The 20421-nt window shown below is 48.4% G+C and overlaps 4 protein-coding genes across 4 annotated transcripts; 2 read left to right on the top strand and 2 right to left on the bottom strand.

Annotated features, from left to right (window-relative positions):
• Positions 1-1998: 1998 nt before the first annotated feature.
• Positions 1999-4477, bottom strand: GGS25DRAFT_515770 (uncharacterized protein; the record flags this gene model as incomplete). Its single annotated transcript, XM_049263119.1, has 3 exons — positions 1999-2294; positions 2363-4047; positions 4275-4477. 3 exons carry the CDS (start codon positions 4475-4477, stop codon positions 1999-2001), a joined length of 2184 nt encoding a protein of 727 aa, XP_049112782.1.
• A 1624-nt stretch (positions 4478-6101) lies between these two features.
• On the top strand, positions 6102-6426 carry GGS25DRAFT_525157 (uncharacterized protein; the record flags this gene model as incomplete). Its single annotated transcript, XM_049264733.1, has 2 exons — positions 6102-6243; positions 6329-6426. 2 exons carry the CDS (start codon positions 6102-6104, stop codon positions 6424-6426), a joined length of 240 nt encoding a protein of 79 aa, XP_049112783.1.
• Positions 6427-9052: 2626 nt separating this feature from the next.
• Positions 9053-15077, bottom strand: GGS25DRAFT_439633 (uncharacterized protein). The gene is made up of 2 exons (XM_049258719.1): positions 11182-15077; positions 9053-11121 (listed from the first exon to the last, which is right to left on the bottom strand). Exons 1-2 carry the CDS (start codon positions 14733-14735, stop codon positions 9465-9467), a joined length of 5211 nt encoding a protein of 1736 aa, XP_049112784.1. The 5' UTR covers positions 14736-15077; the 3' UTR covers positions 9053-9464.
• A 1983-nt stretch (positions 15078-17060) lies between these two features.
• Positions 17061-20319, top strand: GGS25DRAFT_506036 (peptidase S8/S53 domain-containing protein). The gene is made up of 2 exons (XM_049262268.1): positions 17061-18972; positions 19027-20319. The coding sequence occupies exons 1-2, from the start codon at positions 17249-17251 to the stop codon at positions 19799-19801; spliced, it is 2499 nt and encodes an 832-aa protein (XP_049112785.1). The 5' UTR covers positions 17061-17248; the 3' UTR covers positions 19802-20319.
• The last annotated feature ends 102 nt before the right edge of the window (positions 20320-20421 follow it).

Below are 20421 nucleotides of genomic sequence, written 5' to 3' on the forward strand. Positions count from 1 at the left end.
GATTTGCGACTTATCACATCAGCGCGACGTTACATACTCATCTCCAGGATCTAAAAGGGGGGGTAGGTAGAGTCGAGGAGAGGAGGAGCAGAAGTTTAATTCCGCTTCTACCAAATATGACACCAGGTCGGTTTCCTACCTACCTACCTAGGTATGTACCTAGCTACTCAAGGTGGGTGGTTTGGGTACCGATCCAATACAATCACGTCAAAAACAGCGTGTTGGTGTAGGACGTTGCCATCCACCCCATCCCCCCTCGGCAGCACTTTATGTAAGTAGGTAGTAGGCAGGTGTAACCGTTCATACAACCTCAAAAGCAAACCCCGGAAACATATTAAGACATGAGAAAAACAAAGAATTCCCCGCGAAAGGCGTCGTGAACCAGATCCCGTACCACGTACCCACCGACCTACATACCGCGGTGCATACCACACTCAAGGGGAGACACGACACGGCCAGCGCCACGGCCGTGCAGCCCTGCAATGCCACGCGAATAGCTAGCTGGCTGGCTATCTTCCTTCGTAAGGCGAACCGATGTAAGTCAGAGGGTAGCAGTGCGGACCAGCACGCGCAGTTCTGAAACATGACCGCCCATCTACCTTAGTACTTCATGTCACCCCCTTACCCCCTTTCCCCTTCTTTTGCTTGCCGCCGCCAGTCATTAGCGTTATCTTGTAACTAAGAATATAACCTACCTGCAGTAGGAGTAGGGTATCCACGGCAAGTTCCGTCAATTGCCCAGTCCCACCTCATCCAATACATATACATCCCACGGCGGAGGATGTGAGTAGGTAGGGTATGCAATAAACGGCGGTCAAGTGTCCCCGTGTTCTCGGCTGGGAAAGAAATGGGCCGAAACTTTCATAATCCTCAATTATCCACTGCTGCTATTTTTGGCACGCACGCGCATACACTCACTCGCTCACTCGCTCACACATCGTGTTCACCATCCTGCCATATTCTGGTCGTTAATACTGATGTTATGATCGCAAATTATTATCGCGTGGGTCCAACTTCGAACCCCGTCGCCCTTGCCAGAAGGATCGGATCACCCTTTTCTGTTGGGATCGCACGATCTCACGATCTCATGTGCTCTTCGTTGAAACCACATACACCACATGGCATTAGGGATTACTGGGCTTGTCTAATGGGCCGTTCCGCAGAGAGTGTATCTAACTGATGCTCTTCTGCTGGGCTAAGACCATCTTATTGGCGACGATTTGAATAAGATAATCAGGGGATAGACCAACGGATCCTTCTTCAATCACAAAATAGCACCAACGAAGATCTCTAACGCGCTTCATAGCACGTGGACTTCGGCCTTACTCAGACCTATATTCCACGAGGTTGGAGGGTTATAGCTCGGCTGTTGGCTGTCAGATTCAAAGTTTGGGGTGTACCTAGCTTCAATTGGCACCGACTCGCCTTTTTCCTACCGAGTAGGAAGGTGGCTAGTATCTAGATAGATATTGAATATCCTCACGTCAAGTCAATATGACTTGGGGGTAGTGTTGAAACAATTTCAATTCCCTGCCTTGCTCCGAGTAATGCTGACTACATGAATAACAGACACAACCCAGCGACCAAGAGTTACAGGTATAGATATCAGTAAAAACAATCCGCAATGAACCCCCGACACCCCTTGGTATACATGTCCTCCCCCCTTTCGCAAGATAATGGACGATGTAGAGGGGTATTAAACAATTCCTACTAAATCATTTCTCCCCGGTTCAATCAATCTATACTGGGGATGGACCTCCAGCAGTGAACGTAAATAAAACCTCCACTCCAGGTGGCAGATGAAACGAACAATCTTCTCTTACGCCTGCCGCCTTCGGGAGTCCTGGTTCTGATGCCTCGTTCAATTTCGTTTTCGTTTTCTCGTGCTCTCAATATTATATTATATCCGCGTATGCTGCGATGCTGATCCGGTACCGTTGTGCCCCCCAGGGGGTCCTGTATTTTTTACTGCCGTAACCGAATTCGTCAAAGGCGTTCCTACATGCCTTCTAGTGGTTGGGCAAACGTGTAGTTGAAATCTAACAAGCCGTCAAGCATCCAGTGTTGAGGATCGAAGAAATCGTAGTTGGCGTCGCTTCCGTAGCCTATTCCGATCATGCTACTCGCACCGGCACCCAGGCCGTGGTTTGCTGTCGGCGTGATTCCACCATTAGTCGTCGTCGTTATGGACGTTAGGTTCGCTAAGTTATTATGGGGTAAGAGTGTGCTATCCATGTGGGTAGAAGATGCTGAAGACTCGTTAGCCGAGTCCGGGTTAGTTGGCTGCTTGAGAGCTGCTCGATATTAGTAAGTCCCAAGCAACGCCAGCATGGTCATATCGACAAAAAGAAAACTGCCTTACCATCGAGCGTACCACGTCCTTGAGCTTGATACTCTTCCCTCCAACGCCATATAGAATCAAAGACGAGACTCATGCTGTGTCTACATCGCACCTTCAGTTGCAGGCTATCGTCTATGAGAAGAGAACTATCGTCGTCGTGAAATGTATTGCTTTTGTCGATTCGGGCGCCGTTCCACATCTGGACCATGAGTTCTGCTAGTCGCCATTGTAGATCATTATCTAGTACGCTTGTGGAACGAATCGCTTGAATAGTCCTATGAAAGAGAGTGCGTCCTCTCTCAAAGTCTATCGTCTTTGCAAAGAATGACCTCATCAACTTCAACAAAGCGAACCCGGCAGCGACGAGCATCTGCTGGATGTAATTAGTGGCGTACAATAAGATGTGCTGATTCGAGTCCAGGAACAAGAGATCCAGAAAGCTTGTGATGGCTCGCCATAGGCCCATAAGATCATCCATATAACCGGGCGTGCTACTCGCATCGAAGAATCCGGCAAGGCGAAGGTGCACGTTAGCAGCAGTCAAATGAACTTCCACTATTGGCGAGAGACGCTGCGAAAGTATTGATGCTTGTAATTCTTGAAAGTCGCGACGATACACCCGCATCAGCATCGCTCTATGTTCGTCACCAGCCACGCCTCTAGGGTCGCTTGCGTTACTGTACATTTCTTTGGAGACTTTGTCACAAAACCTCTCAATCCTCAACCTAGCCTCAAGTTCGGGTGAAAGGGTAAAAGGGCCGTCTTCACCGGGGCGAATAGCGAGCGTCCAGTCATAGAGCGTAGTTGCCGGCTGACCATAACCTGTTCCGATCGACTGAGCAACAATGTTGCAAACGGCCCAGGTGGTTACTCGATCATGAAGTTGGTCTTTATTGAGCTCGACGGAGACGCGGGAGAAATCCTGGGTATGATTAGGTCTATGTAGGCCGATACCCGTTGCGGCCTTCATCATAACACCGCATAATATATGAGTTGGATCCGCCGTCGTAGTACTTGTCGGCAGGGGCCACGTACATAACAGGCAAAGAGCCTTGACGACGAAATAACTGTTGGGAACATCGCCTACCGTGCCCCAGAGTAGTCGATTTAGGGGTCCGCTTGAAAGCTCATGTAATATACTGGGTTTATTAGGATAGCGCCGAGAAGCAATGGCAATGATTGTCCAGAATAGTAGAGCATGTTGTTGATAGTACAGGTCAGGTGACTGGTGCTCGTTTAGGAAAGGGAGGAATGGGTGATAGTATGAGAAGAATTCCTGAAATAGACCATGGACATCCTGTTCGGTCAGCCGCACTGTTTCAAGCTCATAGGCATAATGGGTTGCGGCCAAGCTGTACGACCCTCCCCGCTTGAGAGTTAGAAGGGAGGTGACAGCCTCATCAGATCCCATGAGGGAAGGATTTCGGGTATGCGAATACGCACTATTTGCGACGGGGGATTGCAATTGGGATTGCAGTTCTTCGTCGTCTTCTATCACAAACCCCTGTGCCTTAGCCTGGGCTATTTTGCGTCGTAGTCGATCGATCTCTTTTTCCATCTCGGCATGTTTTGACCTCTTGCCGATACGTTTAAAATTGGACTCGATCTTGCACTCGAGCTTTAGACGATTACACCTCGAACAACTTTGAAACGGTTCTTGGACAACATCGCACCTGAGTTTCTGCTGTCTACATTCGTTACAGGCACTGTCCCAGGAAGATGGTTAGCTATATGTGTTGTATATATCTGCATAGTATATAGAATATAAATCGGTAGGTAGGTTGGTAAGTAGGTATATGGGGAAGGATGAATGGTATAATGCTGCATAGGCTAGGTAGGTAGACTGGTAGACTGGTAAATTGGTAGAGGTATATGTCGATATGTTGACATATAAGCAGATACGCCGAATGAATGTTGGTTGGTTAGCACATACCGCTTCACGCCAGGCTGTCTCTTCTTTTCGGGCTCTGCCATAGAAGGGTCATCATCGCCGATAACGCTTCCAGGACTACTATCGATTCCAAGACCTCCTTCACTGCGCTTTCGCTTCATAGAGTTATGGCGATGGAGGCTCACAGGGCTGGTAGGACTCGTAGACGGCGCCGAAACGGCGCCGACAACTGTGTGACCATCCATGCACTCTCCAATTGACAAATAATATTGAGATATAACAGGCCGGTAGGAATTGAGGTAATTTCGATCCTCCCCGTAGAGCTCCGTTGCCGCTATATCGGCCGAGGCTGAGAGGTGTGTTCAGCTTTGGTGAGTTGTTCAAGATTCGAGGTTCCGAGACCGATCACGGAATTGGACAATTGGAGGAGGAGGGGTCTGGATTTACTAGGTACAGTAGGTAACAGGCGATGCGATAAGAGGATACGGAATAAATGAGTAAGAATTTGGGGGTGGGAGAGGCGGCTCTTTCCTCTTTCCTCTTTGCTCAAGGGAATTTTTGTTTTTTTTTCCCGCTAACGCGGGGTGTGGCGTGTGTACACGCGTGGCAAGTGGATACTAGATTCTTCAAAAGAGTCAAAAAAAAAGAAGGGGAAAAGATTTGATTCAAAATTTTATAAATCGACTTTTTTCAAAGACTTTTGATAAAGAGTCATTCCTCAAAAAAAACACAAATTACCCCGGTCCTATCTCCAAAAAAAAGTAGAAAAAAATTAAAAATTTCAAATCTTCCAAGACATTCATCGGTCAGTCTTCAATTGACCAAAGGGATTGGATTCATTTTCAAGGTCGTAAGAATTGGAATGCACGTAGGGTCAGGTACCTAGCTTACCTAATTGTTCTAATTGTAAAGAGGATCTCTCAACGACAAATCACGGGTCCTATATTGAAGCATGAGTTGTTCATTGTATGCACCTGCGCAGCTTCCACCATCTGAATCGTCGAGACTGCCCCCGACTGCAAAGAAAAAAACCTTTGGGTACCCTTGTACGGACGAGTAGAAATGAGGGGTAACAAAGTCACACTTTACCCTTCTTGGCTGGTCGGGATACTCGTATAGGCAGGTGATCCCGGTTTAAGTGATCAGGTGCACTCGCACCAATTTACTCTTGCAAATGAGATCCCTGTCAGGTACGGGATACTAGCACTACTTGGTACTAGGTGTTTCCTCACGCAAATGATTTACCTGGAATTTTCAATTGATCATCAACAATTAGTTTGATGCAATTCTTCAACGTTCTCTTGGTCTGCAATTCTTTTTTTTAATTATAAACTTCAGCATTTGCAATTGGCCTTTGTGGTTTGGCTAGTGAAGCTCTCTCTTAGTTAGGTAGCTACCCTTCTTTAATTATCTGATTTCTGCATGGCTACTGCCCAGGGTATCCATGGATGTACATACATGATGCAGATGGGTTTAACCTCAACAAGCCAGGTTAACCAAGGCAGCTTGGAAAGAAAGCCACTAGAGTCTAGAGGTCGGAGCTAGCCTTTTAGCTCAACGACGCTAAATACCAAACACCTGGCTCGTGCACGTCCCTTTTACATATTATGTAGTATTTGATGGCTTGCGCACAGATTACCGAAGTATAAGCGGTGATGTGTCTCGGTTCCAATTGCCATCGATGCCTGCACTTCCACTCAGTGACACTCACTCACTCACATGTAATATATCATTTACATACCTACAGACCTACATACCTAGGTAGTATATCATCTTACATGGTCCTGCACTACATACAGCATAGCTTCCGAAGTACAGTACTGATATTGAAATAAAAGGAAACAAAAAAAAGAACAAAGAAGCCTAATAATGCCTAGTCCTATTCGTCGAGAACTTGTCAAGGGCAAACTACAACCGCCATCTCAGCCTCCCTTGCGCAAATCTTACACCGTAACCCCGACCTCGATTAACGAAGTCACGGTGAGGCACCCTAGTGACAAGCGAGTCATCCGTACGTATCCACGGATTCAAGTACCCGAGCTAGATTTGATATCAAGCCCATACGCCGTACACGGGTATATTGACGTTTTCTTCAGAAGATCCCATCGAATTCTCATCCGTTGCCACGGCTCAGCCATTTGTAAACCCCACGGTTATCGTAGACCGCAGACGCAACAATAACGACCAAGCATGAAAGAAAGAAAGAAAGTCAAGCATCAAAGTCATACAGAAGGCAAAAAAAAAAGTGGCCCCTGACTTGCAGCACGACAAGTTAGCCCCCAATTTGGCAATGCTTGGTACTTTTCACTGCGCGTATTGATAAGATCCGGGCTTTGTAGACATTACGGCTTTCGGTTTCCGGCTGTAGTTGCTTGCCGCGGTGACTGACGATGATCCATATCTTAACTGTACGGCGAGAGGAGGCTCGAATCCTTCTGCCCAGACCAGGTCTTGCATTGCATATAATGCAATTGCGGCACACCGGGTCCTAGTCACACCCTCACATCCTCACATATCTGGTTCCGAAGCTGTCTTCGGTCCGGACCTCTTTCTTGGAGAGCGCCCATTTTCCACCCATTTTCCACCTTCGTTAGGTTAGATAAGTGCTATTATGCAAGGCCTCAGCCACTGTATCACAACCGCTTGCAGCTCAACCCGTTGACCCCCGGGTCAATCCCATAAAACGAATTCGCCTCATCAATCACGCGCGCCCTGCCTATTTCACTCTGAAACAAGCGTTTTGAGCACCGCAAAATACCTTGCCCAGCTGAAGCTTGTCTACATATTATGTGTAGATACTTTCAGACGAGGCAGCTTATGTAGTTGCGCCCAAAACTCCTGCCCGGGAAAGGGGGTTTCACAACGCCATGGCTTTTGGGTTTGGATATTCTTTGCACCGTCGTATCGGGCTACGAAAAACGCACGATACATTTGACATGGAGACACGGCGGGGGGGAAGGGAGAGAAAGAAAGAAAGAGAATTAAGCATGTGCTTCGACACTTCCAGCATGCGGACTTTTTCCCGACCTATCATGAGCCGTACTTATGCTGGTCAATAGTGTGTACCAAACCCACTAGTCTCTCCCAGAGTAGCACCCGTTATACGTACTTGACAATGTCGAATGAGGAGCAGCTAGTCAAAAGAAAGTCTTCCGGCCCCAAAAATGCGCTACTACACACGTCTGAAATGCACATCAACTATTTAAGCGAGGGTGACGGCATCTTGAAGTTACAGGGAGGGAGAGGGGGGGGGGGGCAAAATAAGGCTGAAAGACAGACAGAAAGACAGACATGTGCCGCCCAACGTCCACACACGCCATCCACCTTCGCGGGCACCGAAACAAACATCCAAGGGCCCAACAATTACTCCAGAAGGCAATTGACTACCTACTTAGGTTTTGTTGAGTATGGTAGGCTTTCAATGCGTGCGTTTGACACTTCCAACGCTGGGTAAGGCTTCCTTCCTTTCCTCAGGGGCATATGGGAGATAATGCCTAACCTAGGTAGGTGTTGAACCTACATGTAGGAGGTAGATACCTACTACATAGGTGGACATACATAGCCTACTTACTACCTACCTATATTCTGCTCGTTTTCCATAATTCCATGCATGAATTCCTAGGTAAAAAAAAACCCACCTACCTGAACCTAACAAAAACCCTCTAGGGTTGGATATTTTTTATTTTTTATTTTTCGTGATGTAGGTAAAATATATTGTGAGTTACCTACTGATCGTCGCGGCAGAGTCCGTGGAGCCAAGACCTGTGATGGAAAGTGGAGGGGTAGTTTTTTCTCGTGACCTTGGAATGTCGGCAATTCCGTCAGCTTATACACACACCTGCCTGGGCACATATGCCATTCTTCGAACTAGTTATACCTAGGTAAGTACATACCTACCCATGAAGCGTAGGTACTATGGTAGGTTGAGATCCCCCCGGGCACCGAGCTATCTACCTGCATGCGTACATACAATAGTTAGTAGGTAGTAGCCAAGTCATCATAGATAGATAGATATTTCTAGGTAATCTACAGTACATATAGATCAGATCCATGTGGTCTCAACCGCTACTTCAAGTAATGTCATAAAATTGTATTCCATGTGATTTGCTGTCCTCGAATTGTTGCGATCATCTTTTGTTCTTGTTGCTGTAACGCCGAGGTTGCCGAAAACAACGATGATAGGATGTCAACATCCCAATTTACATACTTTCGGTGGAGGAGAGGAGGGGGGGTTGGCTTTAACACAAAAATCGTGGGATTATGTAAGCCGCGTATGGCTATCCGTACACTGCTAGAGTTCGCCGGGCCAACAGACTTGAACGGCCTGGCATTACCACAATTACGAAGGTCAAAAAAGGGGGTAAATGCTTCAGGCTCACGACAGGCAGCTCAAGTCAAGTCAGGGTAAGTAGAAGGCATGTAATAGGGGCTTCATCCAGACGACAGAAAACCCTGAGTTTAATATGACTTCCACTCTCTCCTCCCAAGTATGTAGGTGCCCTATCTGAATCTCCAGTATCTACGATTCCGCCGCTAACGTATATCCCATACTCAACGCAGCACACACACATATTCATTAAATCCCGGCCTGCCCAGGCCCTCCCTCCCTCTCATCAACAAATTCCCAAATCCTCCTTTCCAACCTCTCCACCACAAACGTTCGTAGCTGATCACAGCACAACAAGTACCCAAAAAAAAAAAAGTTCGTTAAACTCGTAAAGCTTTACTCGGACGAAACCGTGTCGTATCGTATCCGCGTGGCATTCCGGCCAGGGATAGCAAAGTCCGCTCCGACACATGATAATAAGAATAAGAGTAGAAACCAACGCTCTCCCTTAGAAGATACTTCGTTCGAGCCAACCCTTTCGTCAAGAGCTCCTCATCAAAAGGGGACTTACCTACCCACCTTAGGTACCCAATCTCTAGGTAGGCAGGCAGGTAGGTAAATCGGTCGAAACCGCATCGGCAAAGAAGAAAAGAAACACCGCCAGGGCTAAAAAATCGTTGAAACCAGAAACTTTTCCCTGACCATCCTAGCTCCCATACATGTTAACAATATTCCCCTGTTTCCAGAAAATTTAAAAAAAAAATCCAACGAAGAAAAGGCTCCCTTTGTTGCTGAGCCTGGTCGTACCTTAGGCATATATGATCATAATATAGCCTGTCCATGACTCTCACACACTCTCTCTCTTCATATTTGTACCGCTTAATATATGCTCGGCAACTTCAAACTTAAGGCGATTGTCTCCTCGCCCTGTAATGACTTCCCCCACCGCCACCACCCTCACTCGCGCGTCTCCCACGACCGCTAAATATGCGTTTCAGCAATCCTCCTGTGGGTTTCTCCTCATAGTCGTCCTCGTACTCCTCGTCCAAATCCTCGGACATCATGGACGCAGGCGCAGGCGGAGGTCCTGGCGTTGGTGCTTGAGGGATCTCCTCTCTTCGCCCCTGCTGTATCTCAGGCTCTGTGTCATGGCCCCCGTCCTCGCCCTGGTACTCATACCACAGCCTCGGAACGAGCAGTCTGTACGGGACTGTGATACCCGCGGGGTCCTTGGGGTTGACTTCGACGTTGAGGCACACCTCTAGACCGCCTTGGATGTCGACCTCGAAGTGCTCGGGGCCGCGCTTCTTAAGTAGCTTCGTCGAGAGTCCGGTAGGCGTACGCTTAAACGGGCGCGTTGGCGGCGCCAGCGTGTCGTCGTACGCTTCCTCTGAACTTTCGCGGTTATAGTAATCGTTGTAGTCGTTGCTACGATTATATTCGTTATTGTAGGATGTAGAAGCGGCCACAGGTTGCGTGACCGCACGACGCGGGGAGCGGGCGGTAAAGAAGGAATCATCGCCGACCTCATACTCGTCGTTTCGGTGGTCCCCAGCCCCACCACGCATATATCCCATGTTGCCCGCGCTCGTGTTACTTCCGTAGTCCGAATGTCCCGGGCCGTAAACAGCTGGCCGAGCTACCCTTTGCCGAGCGGGCGGTTGCACATCGTCATACATATCCTCCTCACTATCTGGGCCCCAGTCGCCATTGATGCCGCCATCGTTGGACCGATCAATGCTACTCTTCCGCCCAAATAGACCACTACCGCGTGGGCGAGAGGGGTCACCACGGCCTAGTGATAGCGTGCGTAGAATCTTATTAGGCCGTGACACATTTTCGGAAGAGGTGCGCCGCCGTGAGAAGGAACGGAACAAGCCGCTGCCGCTAGACAAAGGCGGACGCGAGCGGTCCGCGGCAACATCGGGACGGATAGTGGGGCCACGATTCTTGGTCAACGAGAATTTACGGAAGAGCCCAACTCGGCTACCTGGTGGTGTACCTTCAGGAGTAAGGTCGTAATCCTCCAGCGACGGAGTAGGCGGTGGCGTCTGTCCAGGGACGTATTCACGAATAGAACACCAATTGCGATGAGGTAGAAGACGCTTGTTATTTCGTGGCTTGCCATCTACGCCATTGGTGAAGATAGGGATCATGTCTTCGTCGGTCTCCTTGTCGAAATGATGAATCTTGTTTCGCTTGTTGAGAATATCCGCCATCAGATCAGGAGGCGGCGTGTTAGCAATAGCAGACGAGATGATATTAGGCATGTAGCGGAAATCCTTGTGCTTGGCAAGGTTCTGCTTAGCATTGGAGTAGAATTGGCCGACCGCAGCTAGATGTACGTCGCCGCTCAGGATCGTCACACGAACGGATTTGTCTGCGGCAAGATCTTGTAAATCTTCGATAACAAACCTCCGCTCATCTTTGTGGTTCTTTGCTGTCCAGTGATCGTCAAGGTCATCTAATACTTCAACGCCCCCATCGAAGCGGTTGAGGAAATTACCTAACATTCCCGCTTTCCCGAGAGCCTTAATGGGATCCATTAATCGTGAAGTTAAGCTGGAAAATGTTAGTAGATATACATTGATTTCTATGGTTCATTTTAAATCTGAGACTCACATATTCTCAAGCCAAACAAGGCGAGGGTAAGCAATAGGAACCCCTAATAGAACGAGCAAGTGTTGCGTCTCGTTCTTGGTAATCTCGTCGTAACAACGATCCATGAGCTTCTTCCACGTATTCTCACGCACAACTTCGTTTCTCGTACGCTCGGTCCTGCAATCAACAGCAAGAAGGGAAACTTTAGCACCCAGAGGTATGAACATGCTGCGGCTCAGCTCATGGATATATGGCCCTTGTTTCATTCCAAGAACCCAGCTTGGCTCTGATTGCTCTGTTTCTTCAGGCAGACTCTGATGCTGGAAGAGCATGTAGTATTTGAACGCGACATTGCCTAGGCCAGTAAATACTGGCGACTTCATAAAATGGTGAGGGTAGGAACCAAAGCCATCAATTATATCGTGATCATCGTACATGTTGACCATGGGAATCTGGCAGTTCGCCAAACCGAATAATCCCTGCGAGAACCACATCGAGTATCTATCCAGGTAGAATTGTTCCATTTCATCCTGCATTTCGGCAGTGAACGGAGCGTTGTTCTTGTGCAAAGGATTCTTGATATGTAGCCATTCCTGGAAGTGACGAGTATCTCGCATGATAGCATCATTGTAGACTTGGTCTCCGCCTCCTATCATTACGTGAAAAGGCCGGGTTTGATGGTTATTGAGAACGTCACGCCACATAGGATCTGGACCGCTGAACTCGTCAGGGTTTACGCTCAGGCTGAATCCATTACAGCTGTGGAACATGATGTTCATCGATTGGCCCCGAGCAGGCACCCAGAATGCTGTCGCAGGCCCATGATTAATACGGTAGGCGACCCTTTGCTGTTTTTCGCGAAGCTCAACTTCGATGTTGAATCTCCAAAACGTATGACCTCGCTCAGTATGTAGGCGAAATCCACGTACGTCTTTATACTTCCCAAGCTTCTCACCGTCAACCGGAGTGCGTCTTTTGCGACTAGTAAAAGAGCCTGGCGGATCAGGTGCATTATTGAAGTCGGGTGCGCTTCTAGTAATTTCGAATAAGCCATCATCGGGCTCAAACCGTGAAACATCTTTTCCTTCCTCTAGATGTTCTACTGGTCGTACATAAAGAGTCTCTCCTCGTCGGCCAAGCTTTGGTATGCCAGCGATTGGGTCCACGTACTCTGGTGGCAGCTCTCCATGGAGCTCTGCAGGGGGCGGTGGTAGGAGTTCGATAGGCTGAACAAAAAGCCGGAGAATTGGTGGAATGTCGTACGACGATTGCGAATCTTGCGTAACGATCATCACAGAGCCTCTCCATATCTCTCGGTCGGAAAGGGAGTTATCAAGACTTGTTCGTGTCACAGGCTTTTCATGACGAAGCCCACAATAACGCAATAGCGGCCCACACTTGAGATATAATTGTGGTCTGAATCTGGTTGGAACCTGCGCATCGTCGTACGCCCCGTCGAACTGCTGTGGCCGCGTCGTCGTGCTACCTCGACGCTTACTGGTACTACCACTACCCTCCCACCACGGAGTAGTTTTTTCGGTAGACGTAGAAGGCTCTTCGATGAGATCAAGTAGAGGGCCATGTAGGGTTCCTACCGTAGCGGTCTTCCACTCATCCAAGTACGTTGGTCGTTGGTACATCCCTCGGCCAGGCCTAAGCTTGCCTCGATGCAAATAGTCATGAAAACCGAGGCCATGACCACTCACTTCCGATTCATACTCGCTGCCCTCAAACATTTGGGCCTCGTTATGTCGCTCTGGAAACTTGACGGATTTTACCACACTACCAGTAGGCGCTTTAGGAGCGTCCGTGTTTCGTAACGAACTTTGATACGGCAATTGCTGACTGCTTCCCGTTCCCGTAGATTCGGTTCGGCCATACCCAATTGCGGGATTAATTTCTCTCTGTCTACCGAACGAGTCGTCATAATCTTCTCCCGAGTCAAACCTCTTACCCCTAGCTGGAGGTCTGTCGGGATAGTCGACTGGAAGAAGAGGTAATTTCCGGGGTGATCCGTTGTTGGACTGTGCAATATCAACTATAGTGGTGTTTCTGGGGGGCCCGGTCCTTTCCTCAGGCTGTATATTGCGTTGATTCTGGGCCGCGGATTTCTCTTCAGCCTCCCTACGCATGCTGTACCAAGGATCTCCGGGGGGGTTCTTTTTAAGCTTGTTACTTCCACTCCGAGTGAGGGAAAAGCCCCCGCTTGGCGGGGTGATGGGTGATGCCGGCGAGGTACTCTCTACTTCTTTTGGTAAGTTGAGATCATTCTTGGCAGCCCTTTCACGAAAGCTCAAGTTACGTTGAGGCAAATCAGCCTTTTCAGTTGGTGGAACATTTCGGTTCTTAGCAACTGGAATCCGAGAACCTAAGGAGTGGTCCGATGCTATGTTCTGCCCAGTATCCTCTGTTGGGTTTTGAGACAAAGGCCCACGAAACACGGCTGCTGATGGCTGTGCTTGCATCTGATCTGGAACAATTGCACGTGGTTCTTCAGGCCGATCTTCATGTTCACGCCGGTCTTTCAACCGAGCCTGCTGACCAGTTCGATGCCCAGACGGAAGTTGAAGCCGTTCTTGATCCACCTCATCTCTTCGTACTGCCCGATCTCTGGCGCGTTGTTCAGCAGCTTCTACTCGAGCTCGTTTCTCCTCCTTGGTGATGCTATCGAGGGTAAGTTCGAGCTTCTGCAACGGCGACCGATCGTCTGCCCATGTCGGGCGTTTTACTGGTGCACTTATGGTCCCTCGTCTCTTGGGTGGAGCAGGATCTGCGGTCCCTTTTTCTATAACCTTTTCGTTTTCTGAGCGACGTATGGGTCTAGATCTTTCGTTATCTGCGCCTACTTGCCCACCGAAAACCCCATCCTCGCCAAAATTCTCTCGAGATCGGTCGAGAATGGGTACTTTGCCCTGTTTCTCCGGGGGTGGGGTGCTAGTATTATAGAAGGACTCGATGTCCATGGCCCCGGTTCGGGTCTGTGGTGACCCGTACCTAGGCGAACCGTATCGGTAAGCTGAAAGCGGCGGTCCAGGCTGGCCGTCAGCGTTGTAAGAGTAGGTGGGAGTGAAAGCTGGACTACTATGTCTATACGGGTCCCTATAGCTAACAGGCGGGGCTTTAGGGACGTCAGGAGCTGCTGGGGGAAGGAGAGGCGAGGCAGGGGTCTCGTCGTGGAAGCCAATTTCTGGGGGCTGACTGGTGCGTCTTCGTCGGCGTTCTTGTAGCTCTGGAGGATATTGGTTTTGCCCATATGGTAAAGAGGGCGGACGAGGAGCGAGTCCGGTGTCTTGGAAATAGGGTGTAGTAGGTGTTTGGAAGGGACTAAAAGTGGAGTCTGTATAGGCGTCGGTATGGGTGGTTTGAACGGATGCTCGTTTCGATGGCGGTATCGGTAGCGGTCGCGGCTGGGACTGAGACCGAGAGAGTGATTGCGAATGTGATTGTGAGCGAGAGCGAGAGCGAGAGTCAGAGGTGGACTGATCCAACGACTGTCTGCGATCAGTCTGATCAAAGTCGTCGGACATGCGACGAGCTTTTGAAGGGGGCAATTGGCCCCAATATGGCGCGGACATGACGAGCAATTATCAGGCTCGGCGTTGATTGGGCTGCAAGGCAGGCTGAATGTAGGTACCTAGGCAGGCAAGTAGGTAGGTACTGGGATTGGAGGCGCGTCGAACTAACTATCATCTGCGGGTGGCCATGATAGATAGACCAATGCCGTAGAGACACATAGGATTCGGATAGTGGTAATCACCGTGGTAGGTTACCTTACCTACTTCTTAGGTAGGTAATTAATGCAGGGGGGAATAAGAATACTAGATACAGAACTGCAAGCGTGAACTCAGGAACTGCTACTGCATGTTCAAAAGCTCAAATTATTGGTCTAAGGTAGATTTAGGTGTTGGTCGACAGAAATCATGAAGGCTGGTAGATCGAGCTATTTCCTAGTGCCTCAGCTCACTTCCAGGCTGGCGGAAGAAGAAAAAACGAGGCCGGGTTGTTTTTTCTTCCCTATTCCTTTTTAGATCTCCAGGCCTTGCAAGCCTCCCGGGTTTTTCGTTTGAATCCTGGTGCGGAACAACGGGATCAGACCGGGTACTAGGTATGTAGGTAGCTGGCTACCTGGGTAGTCACATAAGCAGCAAATGCGACCTCGTACATGTATGTCGTGGAAAACTACATGAAAACAAAAGTCGTGGTCTTGTATGGGTTATCCATTCGTTAGAATAGAAATGCGGTAATCGAGAAAAAGAGCGGTCAACATTTTGACGGAGTTTCTTTATTCTGTTGCAAATATAAGTAAGTGGATATCTACCTGTTAGTCGGACTTTGATGAGAATACTCTACATGAAATGTAGGTAAGTGGCAGGTAGATAGAGGATTCTAGATAGTACACAATAAGAATCAGGTTTCCGGAACATTGAAGTTACCATGTGGGCAGGGAGTTCAACGTTTGAACGTTGTCTCTCTTTTTGCCTTATTGTACCATCGTATGTAAGAAGCCGACTAGTAAGACCGAAATAAAGGTGGCTGACTGGCTGGACAAGTCGTTTATAACATTGAACATTGAACATTGAACCTGTCATTCAGCATTATCTATAAGTAAGGCAGTTACTGACCTTTGGTAAGATCGAAATTCAAACCAATGACAAACGACCCCAGACTGGCTACTTGAGGCTGGAAATAACCGTCTCCCGTTGCGCTGCGCCTAGATGGACCTACCTACATACTACATAGTACATACATAGCACTATTAATTAGCCCTAGGCAAAGGGTTGGGGGTTCTTGGTCCTCGTTATGCAGTTAGATCTGTAGATCTTGATTCGGGCGTGATGTCATCCCGGAGGAGCAAGCATTCTATTCGATAGATAGAAATAGTAGTAGCGTAGGTACGGCGTAGTTTTATATCCTGGAATGAACCCGAGGAAATGGTATTGGCATTGGTATTGGTTTTGTAATTGGCATTTTTCCAATTTTAGGTACTTAGCAATTTTGTAGTAACATTGAATTTGTGATTTGAGTTAGTTAAAGGTAAAGGTGAAGAATCATTCAAGAATGGCCATGGCGCGGTCTAGTAGTTTAGGTAGTTTAGTTAAATACATATATATGTACTTAGCTCAACTTCACAGTAATACCCATAATAGCCGTAATAGCCTAACAGCCCTGAAAGTTGATTGAGAAACTAGAAACTATGACCTAACTAATAGTAGCTCTCACAGTTCTCACTCGCAAAGGCAGGGGGCACGGCACTCGGCTCTTGTATTCTTAAGGCAGGTGCGGAGCCTTTAATACCTGTCAATGAACATCGAATGTCTAAGTCACAGGTACGGGTGACGCTGCGAGCCAATGATGAGTTGAATTAGAGTATATGGTCTCCACAATACACTGTCGTGGCGCGTGGCTTAGAAGCGTTTAGGAACTTGAACACCTGGCTTCCACTATGCTTACTAGTACTAGCCTTGAAGGTTACGTACTGTAGCATGTACTATGCCGTACAATAATTATGTATTATGCCGCCACAGTCTTCAACTTAGACCTGTACTTTGCATGATTCAACATTGAACCAAACTTCCAGCAAGGAGAGAGAGAGCATCATCTCTTTTCCTATTAATTTCAACTGTCATTTTTCACTCTCTACTCTAACCACCCAATCTTATACTTTTAGACTGACACCACGTAATACGCTGATATCGCAAATACCTACATCTAAAGTGCCCAACCAACAAGCCAGGCATTCTTGTCCCTCGATGGGGAGGCTATTGGTTCTTCATCCGCCAAGATATTCTTTCATGGTTTCATAAAGGGGTTTGTGGGTTTCGTGCATTGCCTTGAATGAAGGTGTCTTATTCCAGTCCCTTTCGTTTCTGGTTTCTGCCTACTAAGTACAGTGGCTGGATAGTTATCTTGTTACCCATCTCGTCATTCTCTTGGTCACAATCATCTCACTGTGTCTATCCTTATCGCCACTTGAGCGCTTGAGATTCGTCGTCCATATCAAATACCACCAACAACTTACCCCCCCAGTCACCTCGATCCCTCAAGACCTCCTCGATCTTTAACCAAACATCTAACCTCACTATTCATTATGAGGCTCGCCCCTTTAGTCGGCCTAGTCGCCGGCAGTTTAGCTGGACTAGGCACTGCGGCCCTGCAACCTCGGAACTTCGAATCCAACGATTATTATGTCCTCCATCTCGATCGCGACATCCATCCTGACCTAATTGCGTCTCGACTGGGTCTAAGGCACGAAGGCCAGTTGGGTAAACTTGCAGACCACCATATATTCTCAACCGCCAAAGCCGGCGAAGATGTCGTACGGCGTGCAGTGCAGGAACGTCGGCGAAAGCGATCATTGGGTGGTCTAGATGTTCTAGATGGTGTTAAATCTTCCCATAAACAGAAATTACGGGCTCCCATGCAGAAGCGAGTCATCCCACCGCCCCCGGCAGATTACGTCCCCACGAGACGAGCGGATAAGTCTGATGCGGAAGCAGTCAAGACTCAAAAGTCCGTTATGGAGAAGCTCGAAATTTCCGACCCAATATTCCACGAGCAGTGGCACCTTTTCAACACTGTTCAATTAGGCCACGATGTTAATGTTACTGGGTTGTGGCTTGCAGGCGTCACTGGCAAGAATGCTACTGTGGCTATTGTGGATGATGGGTTAGACATGTATAGCAACGATCTCAAACCGAACTATTATGCCGAGGGTAGTTATGACTTCAACGACCAGAGACCCGAGCCTCGTCCGACTCTTTCTGACGATAGACACGGCACTCGATGTGCAGGTGAAGTGTCTGCTGCAAGAAATGACGTCTGCGGCGTTGGCGTCGCGTACGATTCCAAGATTGCTGGTATCCGCATTTTAAGTAAACTGATTAGTGACGCTGACGAGGCCGTGGCTCTAAACTACGACTACGAGCATAACGATATCTACTCCTGCTCTTGGGGCCCGCCGGACGATGGAAAATCCATGGACGCTCCAGGAATTCTCATCAAGAAGGCCATGCTGAATGGTGTGCAAAACGGACGTGGTCAAAAGGGGTCAATTTTCGTATTCGCCAGTGGCAATGGTGCCGCAGCCGAGGACAACTGCAATTTCGATGGGTATACCAATAGTATTTACAGTATCACCGTTGGCGCCATTGATAGGGAGGGAATACATCCATACTACTCCGAGAAATGTTCAGCTCAGCTTGTCGTTACTTACAGCAGTGGCAGCGGAGACGCCATCCACACTACCGATGTTGGTGAGAACCAATGTTACAATGGACATGGTGGTACATCTGCCGCAGCACCTCTAGCTGCTGGGATTTTTGCACTGGCTCTTGAGGTTCGCCCTGATCTAAGCTGGAGAGATATGCAATACATTGCACTGAATAGCGCAGTGCCCGTCGACCTCGACACGGGCGAGTGGCAGCCTACTACCATTGGAAAGAAGTTCAGTCACACGTTTGGATATGGCAAGATTGACAGCTGGGCTCTTGTGGAAACGGCGAGAACTTGGAAGAACGTAAAACCCCAGGCTTGGCTCTACTCTCCATGGTTACATGTCCGCAAGGATATTCCTCAAGGGGACCAGGGATTATCAGTCAGCTTCCACGTCACAAAAGAGATGATCCAGGAAGCGAATGTAGAGCGTCTGGAACATGTCACTGTTACGATGAACGTTGAGCACACTCGTCGAGGAGATCTAAGTGTCGACCTAATTAGTCCAGATAATGTGGTCAGTCACCTTTCAGCTACTCGTAAGCTAGATACCAGCAAAGATGGCTACGATGATTGGACATTCATGTCTGTGGTTCATTGGTAAGTTCCAAGATCGGATACTCGTAGTTTTGTTCGTGACTAATAATACTATAGGGGTGAATCCGGAGTTGGCACATGGACACTTATTGTGCGCGATACCAAAGTAAACGACGATAAAGGCAAATTCATTGACTGGCATTTGAAACTATGGGGTGAAGCTATCGATGCTTCCAAGGCTACGGTGCTTCCCATGCCAAGTGACAATGATGATGATGACCACGATGCAGTTGCCACCACTACTGCAACTGCCATTACTACTAGCCTCCCTCCTCCGCCTGCTGATACCAACACTGCTATAAACACCGCCCTTCCTACGGATCACCCAGAGCGCCCTATCAAGCCTAGTAAGACTCCCGGCAGCAGTGCTCCTACTTCGACGAGTACTGAGTCTTCTGCTGCCCAAACCACTACTGCTGCAAGCTCTTGGTTACCCTCTTTCCTTCCTACCTTCGGCGTATCTTCTAGCACTCAGGCTTGGATATATGGAGCTATCGGTCTTATCGCCGCCTTTTGCTGCGGCCTAGGCGCGTGGTTCTGGTTCATGCGCCGCAAGCAGCGCCTTAACAACCCACGTGACGATTATGAGTTCGAGCCACTCAACGCGGAGGATGGTGGCGATCTAGATGGTGGTGCTGAGAAAAATGGGCAGAAACGACGCGGTGGCGAGCTCTATGATGCCTTTGCCGGTGGTAGCGAAGACGAGGATGACGGCATAGGAAGGGACCATTTCAGTATAGCCAGCAGCGACGATGACGATGACGACCAAGAGGCCGAGGGACAAGCACGCACCGAAAAGCAAGGCCGAAGGTTGTTGAGCGGTGGAAGGTAAAATTAGATGGAACGGAGATAGAAAGTGGTCGTCCCGGAAACGCTGACAACAACTTGTGAATACGTTAAAAATTAGAATTATCATGGCAAGCTGCTTAGGGGAGGGAGGGGGTTCGTTTTTGGCTAGCATACCCATGTATATACACTGACACCTTATAGTATTAGCATATGGCATGGCCCGTACGGCGTTCGGCGCGTGTAAATTGATTTGTTGGACTATATGCGAGCATACCAGGTAGCTGTACTACAGTGTACTGCCTCGGTGTTTTATACGGGTGATGCTTTGCTGTTTAGGTACTAGGTAGTTGCAGTGTATTTTGGGTAATTCACACAAGGCTCGGTACCAAGTATATCAAGGCACACGATCTAGTCTACCCTGCCTACATGAATAATAGTAGTTCAAGTAACTTTTTGGCTTGAGAACACATGATGTATGGTCTCATTGGGTATAGAGCGTTAAAACCCCCCTATGTACCTAGGTAGGTAGGTAATGCCGCCTTGGAGATATTGAAAAAAAAATGCAGAATAATACCTGGCATTACCTACAACAAATCAGCGGCATCATCATCAAGGTAGGTAGGAAATCGCAAGAGGCTCTTTTCTATAAAACGAGAAACCTCC

The sequence above is a fragment of the Hypoxylon fragiforme genome (assembly GCF_022984875.1).
Source record: "Hypoxylon fragiforme strain CBS 206.31 chromosome Unknown GGS25scaffold_9, whole genome shotgun sequence".
Taxonomy (NCBI): Eukaryota; Fungi; Ascomycota; class Sordariomycetes; order Xylariales; family Hypoxylaceae; genus Hypoxylon; species Hypoxylon fragiforme.